The following is a 19,758-nucleotide window of genomic DNA, read 5'->3' on the forward strand; positions in this document are numbered from 1 at the left end:
ACCACTTTATAATTTCTGAAAAACCACTGTGAGGATAAAATGCCCACTACACCTATAGATGAAAACCATAAGGTATCCCAGTTGTTTTTCTTGCTCTGTGCAACCTCAAAAATGTCTGACAAAAGTTTCTGTATTTTTGGTTTGTTTCTTCTATGTTTTTGTACAGCAAGGTCTCTTCACAATTAAAATAGTGCCTACAAAATAGACAAGGAAAAAAGAAACTTCAAAATCCAAAAAAGGTTATGTTGGAGACCTGTGATCAAGTAGCCTACAAGGGCCAGATATAGCTTTCCTTTAATTCCTGTAAGCAATCTAAATTAAAGTTTGTGAACCCATATGTCCCATATGTTGTGAATGTCCCATATTTCTGCATGTGTTTGTCTCAAGTCTCATATTTCCATAGGAATTATGGAGAACTAAATATAAAAATTATTAGAGGACATTTCTTTATTGAAGATTCAATTGCACATATTTTTTTTTATTTTTATTTTTACAAATATGTTTATTTGAATTTTTCATATTTTCCAAAATAAAATACATTAACAGAAAATAACAATGGTCAAATGACAAATGACAAAAGTATGTGAACCTTTAGACCTGGCCAATTATTTAGAAGTTGAAATTAGGTGATTGCCATCAATGACATGGAAATCAAATGTAAGTAGTAACGGTATTCTAGGTTACAAAGGAATCCGAGGAGACTTCTCAGTAACTGAAGGCCTTTCTCACATTAACTAATGTCAATGGCCACCATCAGGAGCACACTGAGCAGGTGTCAGAAATTTACTGCTAAATCCTTCTCTTCTGAAGTCTTCTCTAATTTTAAAAAAGGATTAACAAAACAAAAAAATACAATGTACCTTATATGTATTTATAGGCACCATTATTCTTTAGAGCATTATTCCCCCACCATACTCTTCACACCTTAATGCCCTTCATATCTGCGTGAAGATACTGGCTATTGAATGAGTCATCAGATTTTCTGTATACTTCTCACTTCTAAAAAAAAAAATTATAATAATAATAAATAAATAGCTGGACCACTGCACAATGCAAATCCTTTAACATTTTATGTCATCCTTGCCCGGCCTCGTAGATAGTAAGCTCTTGTGAGCAGGGCCCTCACATCTCTTATACCAAATTATTAATACCTATGTAATGTTTGATTATTGTATACTGTAAGATTTCTAGGAGATCTGCTATCTTCAGAGGGTCTCTATTCTGGTTAACAGTAGCTGCCTAAAGTGGGGGGACCCCTTTATGGTGTCCATATGCCCATTCAAGCCCATCTCATTCTTTCCCTTTGAAAATAGATTTTGATACACTGTTTTTAGTGTGATTAAAAGAGTCCTCACAAAAAAAAAAAAAATGTGGCAGGGCATGAGGGGGACATAATAAACAATGTATATGTACCTTCCCCCATACCAGTCCCCATGTCACAGGCTCCCAGACCCCCACCGGAGCTTATTTTCTCCCAGCTTCTTCTGATGGAGGGTCTGCTCAGAAGGGTTGGTGATTTCAGTGGTGTCCCACCCCAGTCACTGTCTGGATGAGCAGGCAGCCCATCAGTTGGGTTTTGAAGTTGCAGGAAGGAGAGCAGGAGGATACCAGCAGGGGTCCAGGAGCAGGGATGTGGCACTGTGCTGCGGGGGTGCGGGACCGGTAAGTATAGATTATGTGTCCCCCACCCCCTGGCTGCATTGTATTTTTTGTTAACTATTAATTAACTATTAACTATTGGTACTGTTCTCTTCATTGGTAAAAATACTTTTTTCATTATTCGGCACAGAGCTCTCTTCACATCCTGATTTTTCAAGCTGTATATGAGAGGGTTGAGCATTGGAATGACTCCTGCATACAAGATGGCAAACACCTTGTCCTGGTCCATAGAATAGCTGGACTTTGGCCTCAAATACATGCCAAGGATTGTCCCATAAAACAGAAGGATGACTGTGAGATGCGAGGAGCAGGTGGAGAAGGTTTTGTATCTTCCTTCCTTAGAATGAATCTTTAAGATTGCTAAGACGATAGACATATAGGACACCAGGGTTGAGAGTGAAAGAAGAAAACCACTTATGGATCCAAGTCCAAGTAATATCATCTCTATAGTATGTGTGTCACTACAAGAAAGCTTCATAAGAGGCTTCAGATCACAGAACAGATGGTCTACTTCATGTGATCCGCAAAATATACAAGATGATATTAGAATGACATAAAGAATGCCCTCAAGGACTCCTATACTCCAAGATATCAATGACATCCAGAAACAGACCTGTAGACTCATGAAATAAGAATAATGTAAAGGATGACATATGGCCACATAGCGATCATAGGCCATGGCCGCCAGGATGAAATATTCAGAGACAATGAGCACTACAAATAAGAATACCTGAGTGATACAACCATTGTAGGAGATGACATGGTTCCCAGTTAGTAGGATGTCCAATAACTTAGGCAGAACCATTGTGGGGAAGGACATATCGATTACAGATAAGTTACATAAAAGAATATACATGGGACTGTAAAAATGAGGATCAAAGCAAAACAGAGCAGTGGTAACTGAATTTCCAGCCAATGTTCCGACATAGATGACCAGAAATATGAGGAACAAACCCAACTGGAAGCTCGGAAACTCATAGAAGCCAAGGAGGACAAAATCATTGACGGTTGAGTTTGTTGCCTCCATTTTCTTCCGATGAAATGAAATAGTGAACGAAAATCATGTTTTCTGTACATGTACATGACCCTCAAAGATGCATGGAATAGTTATAGAGAATAGAAGATATCCGCCGTGTATTTATATAATATGTATCTAATGATAATTCACAGAAGAGTTTGTAATTGTCAAGCTCCTGGGAATGACAATTATTGGGACCTGGCAAATGGCAAATATATTTTATATAATTACATATAATAAGTCAAAGAAAATAATATGTTTAGTCAGCTTACAGATCAAAAATGGTATATTCTTTCCCATTAAATGGTAATATCACAACATTTATCTTGACGGTGTCCATGTGACACAAGATGTGATGGGTGACATGACCCGAATTGAAACAAATTCTACTCAAATTAAAAAAGAAACCAGATTCATCCCTAGGCCGCAGCAGATTTCACACTGCAAATCTGCAGCAAAATTCGTTGCGGATCCAGTGTCAGTTCATCCCTATGAAAATACATACTTGCAGCGGGATTGACATCCCGCTGCGTGTATGTAAGTTAACCCCCCCCCCCGCCGGCCGGAGCATACATCAACTGCTCCGCACTCCGGCTTGCTTCGGGGGTTCTCAGTAAGACGTCCCACTCAACCAATCAGTGGCTGCGGCAGGACAGCGCACTGATTGGCTGAGCGAGATGAGCAAACGCCGGGAACCCTAAAAGCAAGCCAAAGCGGGGAGCAGGTGATGTATACTCCGGCCGGCGGGGGGTTAACTTACATGCACGCAGCGGCATGTCAATCCCGCTGTGAGTATGTATTCTCATAAGGATGAACTGACGTTGGATCCGCAGCGGATTTTGCTGCGAATTCGCAGCGTGACATCCGCTGCGGACCTGGTGTGTGTGAAGGCCCTCTTATCCAGTCTTTTTTCACCAGGTCAATAGCTACTGTAGCCGGGACTTAACAGGAGGTAAAGGACATACTATAGGGAACCCTGCCCAGCAAGTGTTCACTAAGTAGTTTCCACGGTGAGCTAGTGCATCACCAGACGTCTTCAGAAGTCAATCGTTGCCACTACAGTTAGTCGGCAACCTACAATTGCAAGGAATCTGATTAAGGGTAGCTTCACACACACCGTATCGCAGCAGATCCGCAGCTGATTTGATCTAAATAACTGAACACAGCATCAAATCTGCTGCAGATCCTGTACGTGTGAACACACCCCAAATGCTAAAAGTGAGTTGCATATGGCTCCTAACTACCTGGATGCCAAGATTAGCAATGACTACTGCAAAGAAGTGGGCCCTAGAGGTGAGGTCTAGAGTTGCCATGCCCTTGGCCTGTAACACCTCTCTTATCACCATAATTGGGTTCACGAATTTATATGGGGGTGCAAACAATATTAGGGAAGGCTTGCTTGACAGGGTAAAAGAGAGGTTAGTGACTGTGGAGTGTGTGTGGGGGAGGGGGGTGGAGTTGGAGGGGTGAGAGGAGCTCGATGTGATTGGACCCAGGATGGCATCACTAAATGTGGTTTTAGAGCGGTGTGTGCTTCTTGCCTATGCAATTTTTCATTTCCCATGTGTATTTCAAGACCTTCAGTTTTTTTTATGGAGTGGGGGTTTGAAGAGACATCTGGACAATTCTTATTGATTAGCCTTAGAAATTTTGGAGTCACTTTGGGCTCTTCTAGTTCTGACCACTTCCATCAGTTTTACCATCATACCATGGCATTGGTATCACCATTGATACCAATGCTATTAAATGTTGCCTTTTGGACAACAAGTGGAGTAAATGTCTCACCTTTGTAAGAGTGCTCTCCTCGGCAAGTTCAATTTAGCTTGTTGCATTATGCCAATGGGGTGCGGTTTTTGCTGCAGGCAATATATTTTTAGTGCAATGTACAGCTCAGCATAGGGTACACCTGAGGGTGTGCGGCTGCTTTTCTGGAGCAATACAATAATCGTTTGCTTTGTATTTTCCTACTTCTGATTGATGCAGATTTTGACCTGTTTGCACAGACTTGTTCCCCTGTCATTCATGACAGGTTCACATGTGTATTGCCAGGGTCGTTGGTGTGCCAATCCTTGGTCAACAGCTGTTTCCTAGACTCTTTAACACTGATTGGTGGTTCAATGGTGGGTGGTAGCATTGCATTGACATTGTACAAATGACAGTAATGCTTCAATCCCTTCATCAAAACATATCCACCACACTTCTCTCATCTTAATTAACTTCATATATACACAAAGATACTGGCAGGCGATTGATTCATCCACTTCAGAGGGCCTCTGCTATGGTCAATACTAATAGTGTGAAGTGGGGGACCCCTTCATAGCCTCCTAATATCCAATAAAGCTTGGTCATTTTATGAAAATGTTTTAGGATCATGACACCAACAAAGGAGATATTTTAAGGATCCCTGAAGAAGAGTTGTTGATACCTATCTGGCAGGAAAAGGTTACAAACCCATCGCTAAAGAGTTTGGATTCCACCAATCCACTATCAAGACCATTATTACTCTCCATAAGATCATTTCAAGTGCAAGGAGTATTATAGTCCACAATAACCCAAAAGAACCTAATCTTCTGAGTCCACCCTCAGAAGAACACTAAACTAACAATGCATGGAAGGCCACTTTATGTACAACTTCTTTGTAAAAACAAAACAAAACAAAGGTTATAAAAAAAACATTAAGGGGGACATGTATCATCTGGCGTTCCGGGGTTTTTCAGCGGAAATTGCCGATTTGCGCAATATTTTATTCGCAAATAGCCGATTTGCGAATAAAATATTTGCAAATCGACACTTTCCGCCAGGTACGCCGGGGAGGGGGTGTGAAGGGGGCGGATCCATTCCGCAAAAAGATACGCCGAAAACCTACTCCAGTCCTCAGCTGGTGTAGGTTTTCGGCGGTGCGCACCGGAGCGCACGGGATTTATGTAGAGGCAGTCTGCCTCTACCTAAATCCCCGTAGCGCTGGAGATGCGGGGACATTTATAAGTCCGGCGTAAAAAATGTCGGACTTAATAAATGTCCCCCTAAGAGTCTTAGAAAGTTAGGGGAAAAATCTAAGTGAAAAAAAAAAAAAATTTTATGTCAGTGGTTGGCAAGGGGTTAAAGCGAATGTACCATTGTAGCAATATCCCCTCTGTAATGTGGAGTTGCAGGGGGTTTTGTCACACTGGAGGCCGGCGGGCCTAACCCCAGTGCTTCGACCCGGGCCGGTGCTTGAGAATATACCAGCACCTAGCACGGGAATTGGGCGGCAGTTCAAAAAAAGGACCGCGCCACCGGCATCCCCCTGCCAAATCATTACGTTAGAAAGTACGCTGCGGATCCGGTAAGTGTGAACGTACCCTGAAAAAGAAAAAAATAAACTGTTCCAACCCACCTACAATATTGTTTTATGGAACGGTGGGATTAGAGTGGAATTTTTTGGATGGTACAGATATAATTTTATGTGGCATGAAGCAATTGCAGCAGTCCATAAATTAAACCCCATACCGGCACACCAGGTGGTGGCTGTGTGATGGCAACTTCAAGCCCCAGAAATGCGCCATGTGTAAAAGAAGCATGAATTAGGGATTATGCCACATAGATTTATTTTAGGAGACCGTTCACTGTGAAACACTTAAGCTGAAATCCATCTAATTCAACCTGTTATCCTGTGGGGCTGAACCAGACATATACTCCCTCCGTCGTAAACCTGATCTAAAGGTTCTTAGCAAACCATTTGATCAAACAGAATTTACCATGGTTTTTAGATGATCCATAGAGAGATGGTTCCTATACTAACAATGGCTTCTCATGGACTCACATTAAAACATGGCCACTTTAATCTCTCTCTTGTCTCCAGTTTAGATATGGTTTGCAATTAAGCTTTATTTACTTCAATGGAACTGAGTTTGAAACCCCACCCAATTTTGAGACAAGAAAGGGGGGAAAGTGGCCATGTTTTTGTAGCGCTGGATTACCCCTTTAAGCCTACAAACTGGGCATGAAGGATCCAACTAAACTCACCCCAAAGGGCCAGCATTCAACCTGAACTAAAATAATGTACCAATGGCCGCCATTGCAATGATGATCGCCAAAGTATGTTCAACAACAGCCATTATTTAAAACTCAAAATAACACCCATTGAAAATCATTGTGTGAACATGGGCCTAAAGTACAATAGCATTTAGGCTTTAGATTTGATAATTGGATTTTGAGACTTTTTTTATTTACTTCCCTTCTTATCACACACCTTTATACCCCTATGTATGATCCTCAACGGTAGTCCTTCTTTAGCTTGTGTAATAAAACCACACCATTTGTATGTAAAAATAATAATTTTTTTTCTTAAACAAAAAAGAAGATATAAAGCACAGTACAAATCAAGCAGTATAAAACACAATCACCATACAGTATAGTTATATGACCTACATACACCACTCAACACACCTATGGATAAAATATACATAAACCCCCAATACCAAACACAAATATTATTCTTCCTCACCTGGACTATCTCTGTTTCTAAAGGGAATCAAAAAATCAAGATACATGAGGGGGTTATACAGGATCGTGGAAGGCCATGCCTCTCATCTCATCAGATAACGTTTTGATCAATCTGTGCTTTTTTTCTCAGCATTAGATGGTCCAAAAATAAATATAAGCGAGTGTTGATCTTTTAGATCAGTGCTCTTTTACTGAGCCTATTACATGGCTCGATGATCGTGAAGCAAGGGCTATATATATTGTTAGTGATGTCTGTGCAGACCTTGCTTTAAAAGTGTAAAATACTACAGTTTACTTACCTCTCCACACTCCCCGGTGTCATTAAAGCTTCTCCCCGCCAACCGCAGCCGCCACTGGCACATCTAAAGGCGTCTGTGCAGTGATAGGCCATTCAGCCAATTACTGGCCGAGATGGGACAGCAACGCGGCCAGTGATTGGCTGAGCGGCCTATCACTGCACAGACGGCTTCAGACATGCCAGTAACTATCAGCGGGGAGAAGCCAGAAAAACACCGGGGACCTCCTTAACAGGCCGTCCCCAACCTGAAGACTGCAAACATAAGACACAGACAAGACAAACAACTACACAGTAATAGAGAAGTCAGCAAGCCAGGTCAATAACTATCGGGCAAAGAAGTACAAAGTCAGTAGTCAGAGGGATAGTCAGGAGAACGAGAACCAAGGTCGAGAAACAAGATATCAGATAAAGTAAATAGCAAGAGATAGCTAGCTTAGTCACTCCAAATGAAGGCTATAGTAGGCAACTAGAACATGGTGGGGGTAGTAGTTACATAGAGGCTGAAGCCCTGTCCCCGGAACGAGATTGGAGCAGGGGCTCCAGCCTCTCCTCCAGAACCAAATCTGACTGGCAGGAAAAACCTGTCAGTCAGCAATAGGCTGGGTTCACACACAGTATATTTCAGGCAGTATTTGGTCCTCACGTCAGGTCCTCATAGCAACCAAAACCAGGAGTGGATTGAAAACACAGAAAGGATCTGCTCACACAATGTTGTAATTAAGTGGATGGCCGTCATACAATGGTAAATATTTGCTGTTATCTTAAACCAACGGCTGTTATACTGAAATAATGGCAGTTCTTTACCGTTATATGGCGGCCATCCACTCGATGCGATGCGATGCAGCTGTCACCGGCTCCTGACACCCAAGTTTGCAGACACCGCACGCAGGAATTGTGTCCTCCTCCTTCATACACATCTTCTCCAGATCTTTCAGGTTTTGGGGCTGTTACTGAGCAACATTGAGTTTCAGCTCACTCCAAAGATTTTCTATTGGGTTTGGGTGTGGAAATTAGCTAGGCCACTCCAGGACATGAAAGGCTTCCTATGGAGCTGCTACCTAGTAGCCCTGGCTGTTTCAGGTCATTGTCATGCCGAAAGACCAATCCATTAGATGGCTCCTCTGCTTTGGTTTGTGCATAAACCCTCTGATATATATGGTTCAAATGATCGTGGACCAGGATTTTCTTCTTCGCAGCTTTCCTGATTCAGGAGCCACCAGCAGGTACAGTGTGGTCTCTTTGCTGACTTAGGCCATGTTCAGACCTTGTAAGAGACGGGCTGTTCTGTGACCCGGCCGGGTCACGGAACGTTCGGTCTCAGAAAAGATCATCCTGGACGATACTCCATTACCGGCCGGATGATCTTTTGTGCCGCCGAGTTACGATGCAGGTGCATCAGTGCACGCCCGCACCAGAACTCCCCACTGCACACTATGGAGCGCGTGCCCGGAGCTGCTTGCTCCACTGTGTGCACATACAGGGTTTTCTGCGGCCGCTATTTAATGAATAGTGGCCGCAGATAAATGACGCGACAGCGCCTGCGGTACTTACGTAGTGTGAACATAGCCTTACTTTGTATGAAGAAGTAATACTTCAATAAGAATAACTCATTACAGGCAAGAGCTAGGTTCACACTATGTACAAATGACAGCCATCTTTCATAACAACGGCCACCTGTTATTTCAAAAATATTTGTTATGAAAGACGGACGTCATTTTTACATGGTAGGAACCTACCAAAGCTGCATCATCTAGAGGAAATCTGCTCTCTCCAAAGGGTCTCTACTTTGGTAATAGCAGGAGTCTTAAGTGGGTGACCCCTCTACAGCATCCTTATACCCAAATAAGGCCAACCGATCACCCCCTTTGAGAACATACATTATTAGGCTATGTTCACACTGCGTATGAATCCGTCCGTAGTGGGAACCGCGAATATACGCACATAGTTTTGAGGTTGATGCGTTCGCTTGAAAGTATACGATATAAGCCCGCACAGTGCACACTACGTATGAGCTTACGGCCGGGTCATATGAGGACGGAAATGTTGAAACTCACGGCCGTGGATTCCCATGCGGTCCCGTACGGAGTACTTATTTCAGCCAAATTGAACTTGATTTTTCGATCCAAAAGGTTCTGTGTGGTTTACGGGGCTGGGCGAAGATTTCCAAGTAAATGACCTGCCTCAGATCGCTTCGAATCAAGCTAGGGAAGCAGAACTGTACTACGGGCGTATGTTCACGGTTCATACGCATCCGGCCACATGTCTATTTTTCCCACGCCCGTAGTTTCAGCCGCTCATGTACGGCGGCGTACGATCTACGGACGGATTCATACGCAGTGTGAACATAGCCTTAGGGTAATTTATCATGGGCAGTCTGAGACTTCAGATTACATAAGACTGTTACTTTTACAACAAATGTAAAAGAAGTACAAAAAATGCTTTCAAATCACCTGGTGACACAAAGTTATACAAATTTGTAAATGACTTCTATTTCTAAACCTCAAGTCTTCCAGTGCATATCAGCTGCTGTATGTCCTGCAGGAAGTGGTGTATTATTTCCAGTGCTCTCTGCTGCCACCTCTGTCCATGTCAGGAACTGTCCAGAGCAGCTCATGCTGTGGACAGTTCCTGACATGGACAGAGGTGGCAGCAGAGAGCGCAGGAAAGAATACACCACTTCCTGCCACCAGTTGATTTAAAAAAAATAATTGTTCCTCTGGAGTACTCCTTTATAAACCTATAGCAGTAAAACATGACATTGACTATTGGTCATACTGTCCTTTATGTATATCACATTTAGCCGAGTCTTTGGTTACAAATAGTTTTCTTATTATTCGGCACAGAGATTTCTTCACCTCCTGATTTCTCAAGCTGTATATGAGAGGGTTGAGCATTGGGATGACTCCCGCATACAAGATGGCAAACACCTTGTCCTGGTCCATAGAATAGCTGGACTTTGGTCTCATGTTCATGCCGAACATTGTCCCATAAAACAAGAGGATGACTGTGAGATGTGAGGAGCAGGTGGAGAAGGTTTTCTGTCTTCCTTCCTTAGAGGAAATCTTCAAGATTGCTGAGATAATATAGATGTAGGACACCAAGGTCATGATTGACGGAACATAACCAATGATGGTACCAAGTATAAGTATTAATGTTTCTATAGTATATGTGTCACTACATGAAAGCATCATCAGGGGCTTCAGATCACAGAACAGATGGTCTACTTCATGTGACCCACAAAATATACAAGATGATATCAGAAAGACATAAAGAATTCCATCAAGGACTCCTATACTCCAAGATACCAATGACATCCAGAAACAGACCTGTAGGCTCATGAAATGAGAATAACGTAAAGGATGACATATGGCCACATAGCGATCATAGGCCATGGCCGCCAGGATGAAGAATTCCAGAACAATGAGTGTAATAAATAAGAATACCTGAGTGATACAACCATTGTAGGAGATGACATGGTTCCCAGTTAGAAGGATGTCCAATAATTTAGGCAGAACCATTGTAGAGAAGGACAGATCGATTATAGACAGGTTACATAGAAGAATATACATGGGGCTGTGAAAATGGGGATCAAAGCAAAACAGAGCAGTGGTTACTGAATTTCCAACCAATGTTCCTACATAGAGAGTCAGAAATAGGAAATATAAAGCCAACTGGAATCTCGGAAGTTCATAGAAGCCAAGGAGGACAAAATCATTGATGGTCAAGTTTGTTGTCTCCATAACAAAACATAATAATAATAATAATAATAATAATAAAAAGATTCTGTACAGTTCTATGACACATGAAGATACATGGACGGCTTATGGAGAATAGAAGATATCCAACATATATTTATACAAGATGGATCTAATAAGAAGTCCCTAAGGAGATTTCAGGTTGTGGTTGTAATACTCCCAGGAATGACAATTACTACAATCTGTAATTATGTGCCAGTAATAATAAATAATTACATAAAAAATAATTATGTAAGAAGACAGAGACAATAATAGAGTGAATTACCCTACCGATCGATACACCATAAATTATTTTTCTGTTCTATCTCATCATTGATCTTGAAGGTGGCCACCATGTATAGGTACTAGGTGAGGGGTGTGAGTGCCAGCAATGCTTTTCAGTCTTAAAGGGTATGGGATTTTATTTTGTCCCTCCTTTCATTCCTGGCCATAGGATAATTTGATGCAAGGATAGAAAAGTTCCACCGTTTGGGTAGCCAGTCTTTGGGTCTCCAGAACTGGACATAGTATTCCAGATGTGGTGTCACTAGAGCTCTATACAGTGGATCACAATCTCTCTCCTCCTGCAGTGTCCCAGAGCAGGTGTCCAATGCATTATTGCAGCATGTGTAAGTCGGTATTATGTGTTTAGTACAGATGAGCGAACCGGGTTCGGGTTCGAGCCGATCCGAACCCTGAACGATCAGCATTTGATTAGCTGGGGCTGCTGAACTTGGATAAAGCTCTAAGGTTGTCTGGAAAACATGGATACAGCCAATGACTATATCCATGTTTTCCACATAGCCTTAGGGCTTTATCCAAGTTCAGCAGCCACCGCTAATCAAATGCCGAACGTTCGGGTTCGGATTGACTCGAGCATGCTCCAGGTTCGCTCATCACTAGTGTTGATATGTTGTAGGCTGAAGTAATTTGCACTCCCACCACCAGATGTCACTGTATGCTTTTCACTGTCTAGCTGAAGGAGAGTCATAAAAAGGGTTAACTATGAAACTTGTATTTGCCTCATGTTTATGCCCCTGTTTGATGTTTTATTGTGCACAAATCCCAGATCTGGGTGCTTCAGATTATCTTATAGCCTATCGGAAGCCTTAGTCTTCCTGCCCTATCAGGTCACCCCTTGAGGATATATATCTATTGAGGTAGTATAAGTCGGTTCAAGGTCTAGTCAGAAGTTTTGGGAGAGAGACTACACAAGAGAGAGCCTACTGTGGAGGCCAGGACCCATTTGTGGGACACTACACATACATAGTGTGTATGCCGATCCACATTTCTTCCAGTACACTCAATCTCTAGCTATATCCAGAATCTAAATTTCTAATAAACCACAGCAAAACTTGTAATAATACCCAGTCTACTATTCTGCAAAGGTAAAAAAAATTACAGGTCATGAAGAGTCTTAAGGGTTTGAAGTGTAGCAACCAGAAGGGTTGCAACCATAACCGGGCCTGGAGTGGCAGGGGGTTGCCCCACACACCCGTCCTTTTCACTCCCATGCACAGTGGTGTAGCCAGCCTTGCCGATTGATGTTGACAAAGTGGATGAAAAGGTCAGTGACTACTTCCTGTTCAGTGACCAATCAAAGATGTTGTTGCTAAACATCCTTAGCACCGCTCATTCCTAACATTCTTCCAAATATAATTGTCTTTATCAGTGATTTAGTTTTTCTCATTGTAAGCCCAAAATAGTCAGAAAAGACACGTTCACCTTCATTTTCCCCTTTTAAAGAATTATTTGGCACCGGCCTATCACTTTTTCTAAATTGAATTTTGGGGGAGATTCATCAAGCAGTCTAACAGTGGGAATGTTTTTTGTTGCCCATAGCAACCAATCACAGCTCAGCTTTCAAATATTAATGAGCTCTAGAAAAATGAAAGCTGAGCTGTGATTGGTCACTATGGGCAACAAAGAATAGAACTTACTATAAGGCTTCTTGATGAATTTCACCCATTCCTTATATAACTAAGAACCCTAAGGCCCTGTTTACGCTACGGATTCGGTGCGGAGATTCCGTAAATCTCTCCTGCTATGCCTTTGAATGGGAGGGCTTGTACGCCTCCGCTCTCCGCGCCTAAAGATTGTAAGGAGTTGGGAGTTTAGAGGGAGTGTTACTGCAGAATGGACAGCAAAGGGAGAGGGAGTGTTACTGCCGAATGGACAGGAAAGGGAGTGTTGTTGTTTTTTTTAACGATATTTTATTAGTGGTTTATGTAATATTTGAACATACATATTGAAAATTCATTACATATTCAAAAAGAAAGTCGCTCACAGGCAACAAAGGATTGTATGTTTACAATATCATACAGATACAATGAGCCTTTGTAATAACCTTAAAAGACATATTATCATATACAATACAACGTAGTCTTACCAAAAACATAAGTAGAAAAACAGTAATTTATAATATCACCTTAAAACATGGTATAGATGTCAGATATTCAAATGTGCTACCAATAGAATGGAGAGAATTGTCTTTAACAGAGAAAGGGAAAAGCTTAAGATATTCGGAGTGCTCCCAGAGTTCCCTTTTGGGCGGCCATGCAATACCAATCAGTGTCCTTAAATTGATTAATGACAGAGTCTCTCTCTTCTATAGTAAAATCATGAATTAGAAATTGTGTCCATTTGGACATAAATGTTTTTGTTGATTTTTCTTTGGTGCGCAATACATCCAAAAGTTCCCAATGAAAGATCTCCTTCAGAGCGGAGATTACCTCAGAAATGTCTGGTAGAGTATCCAGTATCCAGTGTCTTAATAAACATTTCAGGGAAACTAATAGAGTTAAATGAATTCCTTTAGAAGTAAGTAATTTAGGAGAGGGAGTAGTAGAGTCTATATCAATAAAATGAAAAAGATAACTAAGAGGGAGAAGTGGTATGGCATGGCCCCAAGTGGACAAAAGATAGAGCCGCACAGAGTCCCAAAATTCCTGCACTCGCGTGCAGGCCCAGGCACAATGAAACAAGTCTGCTTAAGGAAGTGAACATTTCGGGCAACTGTTTATGTGAGAAGTGTGAGAGTTGGAAAAAGGAATATTAAAGGCATATATAGCCTTGTGTATAAAGCGGAAATGTATTTCACGTAGAACCACATTGGGAGTGGCAGAATGCACTAGTTGAGATCCTCTCAATATTTGTTGGGTTAGATCCTCTGAAAAAATTACGGAGGACCATTTAAAAAAAAAAAATTTGTCTAGATAAATTCTTTTGAGAGCGTGATCTAAGTTCTCCATATGTATGTGATAAAGAATTATGTACCGGAGGTGTTGGGAATAGATTATCAAATTCTATATCACTTTCTGCTTCTGCTATGTCCCGTACTCTGGAAGTAAGAAATTCAATTATAGAATCGTATTGAGGTAAATTAAATGAAGACAATTTAAATCGTGTTCTGACGATATCCCATGATAAGAAAGTGTTGGAATTAGTATCCAGCAGATCCCCAACAGAAGAAACATGTGCACTCTGCCACTCTGAGTAGTCCAATTTGTCTGAGTCAGGTGGGTAAAGTGGTGAATGCCACAGAGGAAATCTTTTCGATAGGCAAAAGGGTAAACCATATAATTTTCGTATCGCCTTCCATGTGGCAATGGTGTCTTTAAAGATAACACTTCTCTTAATTTCTGGGGGTAGTTCTGGTAATTTAGCATGTAGCAAGGTGGGTAAAGACCAAGGTGCTGCTAAAGCTTTCTCAATTAAAATATTGGAGAAATATGACGTGTCCATAATCCAATCTTTAGCATGGCGAAAGAGAGCGGCTAAATTATATAATCTAATATCTGGGCATTGAGCGCCACCTTTAGAAGTAGGGAGACAGAGAGTGGAATAGGCAATACGAGGTCTCTTTGATTGCCAAATAAATTTAGTGAAATATGATTGGAGTAGGGAAACGTCAGAATGTTTGAGTAAAAGGGGTATTGTTTGCATTGGATATAACAGTTTTCCAAAACACATAATTTTGATTAAGTGGGTACGGCCTAGGATTGACAATGGTAGAGATTCCCATCTCTGGAGATCTTGTTTTATTCTCTTAATTATAGGGCGATAGTTCAGGGAATATAGTGAGGAGGGAGTTCTGCCAATCTGGATTCCAAGATAAGTAATATAGGATTTAGCGATGGAGACCCCCACAGGACCCGAAGTAGACCTCTTACGTGGAGTTAGGTAAAGAAGTTGACTTTTATGTATATTGATTCTATACCCAGAGAAGGAACCAAAAAATTTTAAGGCATCTAATACTGCCGGAACATGTAGATCTGGGTTATCTAAATATATTAAAGTAATTAAAGCATGTAACTTTGATGATTTGGGAACCAACCCGTATGCCTGAGAAAAAGTCAGAAGAAACAAGATATCTAGCAAGAGGCTCCATCGCCAGATTGAACAATAGAGGGGATAGGGGGCAACCCTGTCTGGTACCTTTTTGTAAGGGAAAGCTATCTGAAAGGAAACCCGGGGTATGAATTCTAGCTTTCTGAGATATGTATATTGTGGAAATAAAATCTTTGAATTGACCTGTGATACCAAATTTTGTTAAGGTCATGTCCAGCCACTCCCAGCTGATATTATCAAAAGCCTTTTCGGCGTCAATTGCCAACAGACCTGGAGAGTGGCTGGAACGACCCCCAGATTGGACACCAGACTGGGCCGCTAGTACCGTTCTTATATTAGTGACACCAGAACGTCCTTTTATAAAGCCAACTTGATGGCTGCCTATTAGTGATGGTAGGATGTCTGCCAATCTATTGGTCATAATCTTTGCCAACAATTTTAGGTCTACATTTATTAAAGAGATTGGCCTGTACGAATTAGGAGATGTCGGATCCTTCCCCTGTTTGTGTAGTATTTTGATATATGCAGTATCTCCCGAGGGGAGCACGTGATGGTCAGTCAGAATAGTTTGGAAAGTAGAAAGAAGGGTAGGGGAGATGACAGAAGACATAGATGTATAAAATTCCGCACTATAGCCATCAGGGCCTGGAGCTTTGTTATTTTTAAGTGTAGAGATAGTGGCAGTAATTTCCTCCAATGTGACTGGGGCGTTGAGAGAATCAAGAGAAGGGGTATCAAGAGAAGGTAGAGTTAATGACTCTAGAAAGTTCTTACCAGCAGCTAGATCAAGCCTATCTTTGGAATATAGTGAGCGGTAAAATTGTTGTAAAAGTTGTGATATGACTTTAGGATCTTTTTGTATATTACCCGCTGTATCTTTGAGAGCAGGGATATGTGTAGTAGGTCTACGTCCTTTATCAAGGTTAGCTAACATTTTCCCTGATTTATTAACATAGCAGAATAAACGGGATATGTATTGCTCTCTATATATAGCATTGAGTTTTTCCTGTGCAATTTCGAAAGCTTGTCTAGCTGCTGTCCATTTAGATTTATTGTCATCTGTAGGGGAAGACAGGAAAAGAGTGTATGTAGAGCGCAGATCTTGGGAAAGTTGAAGATAGTTTTTACGTGCTTCACGTTTCTGGGCAGCCACATAAGAAATTATTTGGCCCCTTAGAACTGCTTTTGCAGTCTCCCAGAAAAGTATTGGGGATTGTGTATGTTCAGCATTGTTAGAATAAAAGTCTGACCACCATTTTTTTAATAGTTTGATAAATGATTCATCACTAGCTAAATGAGAAGGAAATCTCCAAATAATATCGGATCCCTTCTGAAAAATATCTCTTAATTGTAAACTAACAGGGGAGTGATCCGAAATTACTATATCATAAATTTCAGAGTCTTCTACTCTGCCAAGAGAGTCCGGTGACACTAAACAGTAGTCTATTCTTGACCAGGCCGTTTGGGAGTGAGAGTAAAAAGAGTATTCTCTACCATCTGGGTGTAGATGACGCCAAGAATCAGATAGGGAGGTAGAATTAAGGAAGTTGGATAAAATATTATCTGATGAAGTATATACAGTAGGGGTCTTAGTTCTTTTTCTATCTTCAGTTGTATTAAGAACAGTATTTAGGTCTCCACCAACTATTTTAAGATTATTGTCATCTTGCAGAATGAGGTTTTCCAATTTTAAAAAATCAGGTCTCTGAGTGTTGGGACCATAAACGTTATATATGCTATATTTGCCCGCTGGAGTGTCAATAAGAAGATGACATATCCTGCCTTCATCATCTTGATATTGAGATAATACCGTACAGGCTAAATTTTTATGTGTAAGAATAACTACCCCGCCTTTACGGTTAATAGCTCGTGAACCATAAACTGCACCCACCCAAAAACGTTTGAGTCTGAAATAATCCGATTCAGTTAAATGTGTTTCTTGCAATAATACTATATCGGCTCTAAGTCTCTTAAGATGTTTAAGTATAGAAGTCCTCTTAGATGGGGAACGTAGTCCCTTAAAATTCCAAGTGATTAATTTCATACAATATTAATAGAAGAGGAGGTGTTAAGAAGAGACCCTGGAAGCACAATAATATAGGGGGTAACCCTTTCAGGCAGAAAAAGAGGATAGCATGTAGCATTTTCAGACAAACTAAAGGTGATATACCTAAGAATAAAATAGTTAACAATATAAACTAAGCGAATAAAGTGAGATGTGGACTTCACTTTTTTCGCATTGTCCAATGTTCGGAGCATTCGCAAACTCTGCATTATGGAGAAGAAATAAAGAGAAAGAAATAACTGGTGGAGAGGTCACATCAACCTCCGCTCCACTAAATGAGTATATATTAAAATTAAAGACGTACACATCCCTACCCTCCTGAGAAATGTGTGAGTTGTCACAGGGAAGCAAATAAATAAAATAAAATAAAAGGGAGAGCCAGTATATAATGATTAGTACTTAAAGAAGTTGTACTTAAACCTAAAACCATACAAGGTGGAATTATTCATATACATACATATACATGCACACACACACACATATATATATGCATACATAAATACATACTTACACATAGACACACACACCATCAAATGCATTACTACCTAGACTAAAGAAAAAAAAATGTAGTAACAAGGTGTCCCTAATATAGTATTTAGTCAACATATATAGGACTAAATAGAGAAAAAATACTCAGTTTTAATGAGCAGCATAGCGTCCAACAGAATAGTGATGGAGTTCATAATCATTCCATTTTTTCTACCGTGTCAGTAGGACCATCCAAACGTCGTCTCTTGTGCTTGTCTTGAATAGGTGGAGTGAGACCCTTTACGTCTTTAAGGGAAGAAATGGCTTCCTCAGGAGAACTGTAAAGAGAGGCTGAACCATCCGATTTGAAAACTTTCAGTATGGCAGGATAAAGAAGAGCAAATCGTATTTGATTTTTCACCAATGTCGAGCAAATGTGTGCGAAAGCTTTACGTTTTTGAACCACTGCTGCGGAGTAGTCATTAAACATGAGGATTTTGTGGCCACGAATTGCAACATCAACTGTAGATTTTTTAAAGCTTTGTAAAATGTTGTTTTTATCATTATAATTCAGATACTTGACAATCACTTGTCTGGGTTTCTGTTCTTTTTTATTTGCATCTTGCTTTTGTTTGGCTGGTGGGGGTCCCACACGGTGAGCTCTTTCCACAGTAATGTGACCGGGGATACCCAAGGCTTGGGGAATTTCTAGAGAACATATAGCATGTAATTGCATGGCTGGAATGGATTCAGGTAAACCTATAATACGTAAATTGTTGCGCCTAGAGCGGTTCTCTAGATCATCAGTCTTTGTTTGCAATGAAGCTGTGACATTCATATTCTGTTGTAGTTTTATTTTTGTAGAATGTATTTCATCTTCTAACAGGCTGACTCTCTCCTGAAGTTCAGTAATCTGTGAGGTATGCGTTGCTATATCTCCCTGTATGGTTGTTAGGGAGGAAACTATAGTGGCCTCAAGAGAGGATTTTATGTCATTTAATATCATTTTGGACACTTGAATTGCCAGTGCCTTGCAAGACATATGTAGTCCTGGTATTATGGTGTCACAGAGGTCCGGCACTGGGGTTTGTGAGGTATGTGTTTCCTCTGTGTGTGCCTCAGCAGCAGCACCTCGTGTCGGCGCCATCTTAGGTGTCCCTGTGACAGAGCTGTGAGGTAAATGAAGGAGGGCTTATGGGGAGGTGTATAACTGGTTCCCCGCTTAATGAAGTGGTGCCTCCGACTCCTCGGCACTTAGAGAAGTCAGAGATGTGGTCCGGCAGGGCCGGTAATGTCAGGAGTCAGAGCGGGGAGCGATATTATGAGCGGAGGGTGGAGTAGCTCACTCACACTGCTGCCATCCCATACGCGCCGGAACCTGAAGTCAGGAAAGGGAGTGTTACTGCCGAATGGACAGGAAAGGCTCTTAGGGCCTGTTCACACTACAATTTCTCCTGCTATGCCTTTGAATGGGAGGGCTCACGCGAGCCCTCCCATTTAAAGTCATAGCAGGAGAGATTCGGTGCGGAGTCAGCGGACGGAGGTTCCCGGTGAAATCTCCTTGCCGAATCTGTAGTGCGAACGGGCCCTAAGAGCCTTTCCTGTCCATTCAGCAGTAACATTCTCTCTACACTCCCAACTCCTTACAACCTTCATACACAGAGAATAGCTGCTGCCTCGT

At 41.3% G+C, this 19,758-nt stretch overlaps 1 protein-coding gene across 1 annotated transcript; it reads right to left on the reverse strand.

Moving 5' to 3' along the window:
* Positions 1 to 10,222: 10,222 nt before the first annotated feature.
* Positions 10,223 to 11,200, reverse strand: LOC138799990 (olfactory receptor 5AR1-like). The gene has a single exon (XM_069981797.1). The coding sequence runs from the start codon at positions 11,198 to 11,200 to the stop codon at positions 10,223 to 10,225; it is 978 nt and encodes a 325-aa protein (XP_069837898.1).
* Positions 11,201 to 19,758: the final 8,558 nt, after the last annotated feature.

Source organism: Dendropsophus ebraccatus, chromosome 8 (assembly GCF_027789765.1).
Source record: "Dendropsophus ebraccatus isolate aDenEbr1 chromosome 8, aDenEbr1.pat, whole genome shotgun sequence".
NCBI lineage: Eukaryota > Metazoa > Chordata > Amphibia > Anura > Hylidae > Dendropsophus > Dendropsophus ebraccatus.

Coding starts and splice junctions, on each gene's coding strand:
- LOC138799990 (XM_069981797.1), bottom strand. CDS start 11,200: ATGGAGACAACAAACTTGACCATCAATGATTTTGTCCTCCTTGGCTTC.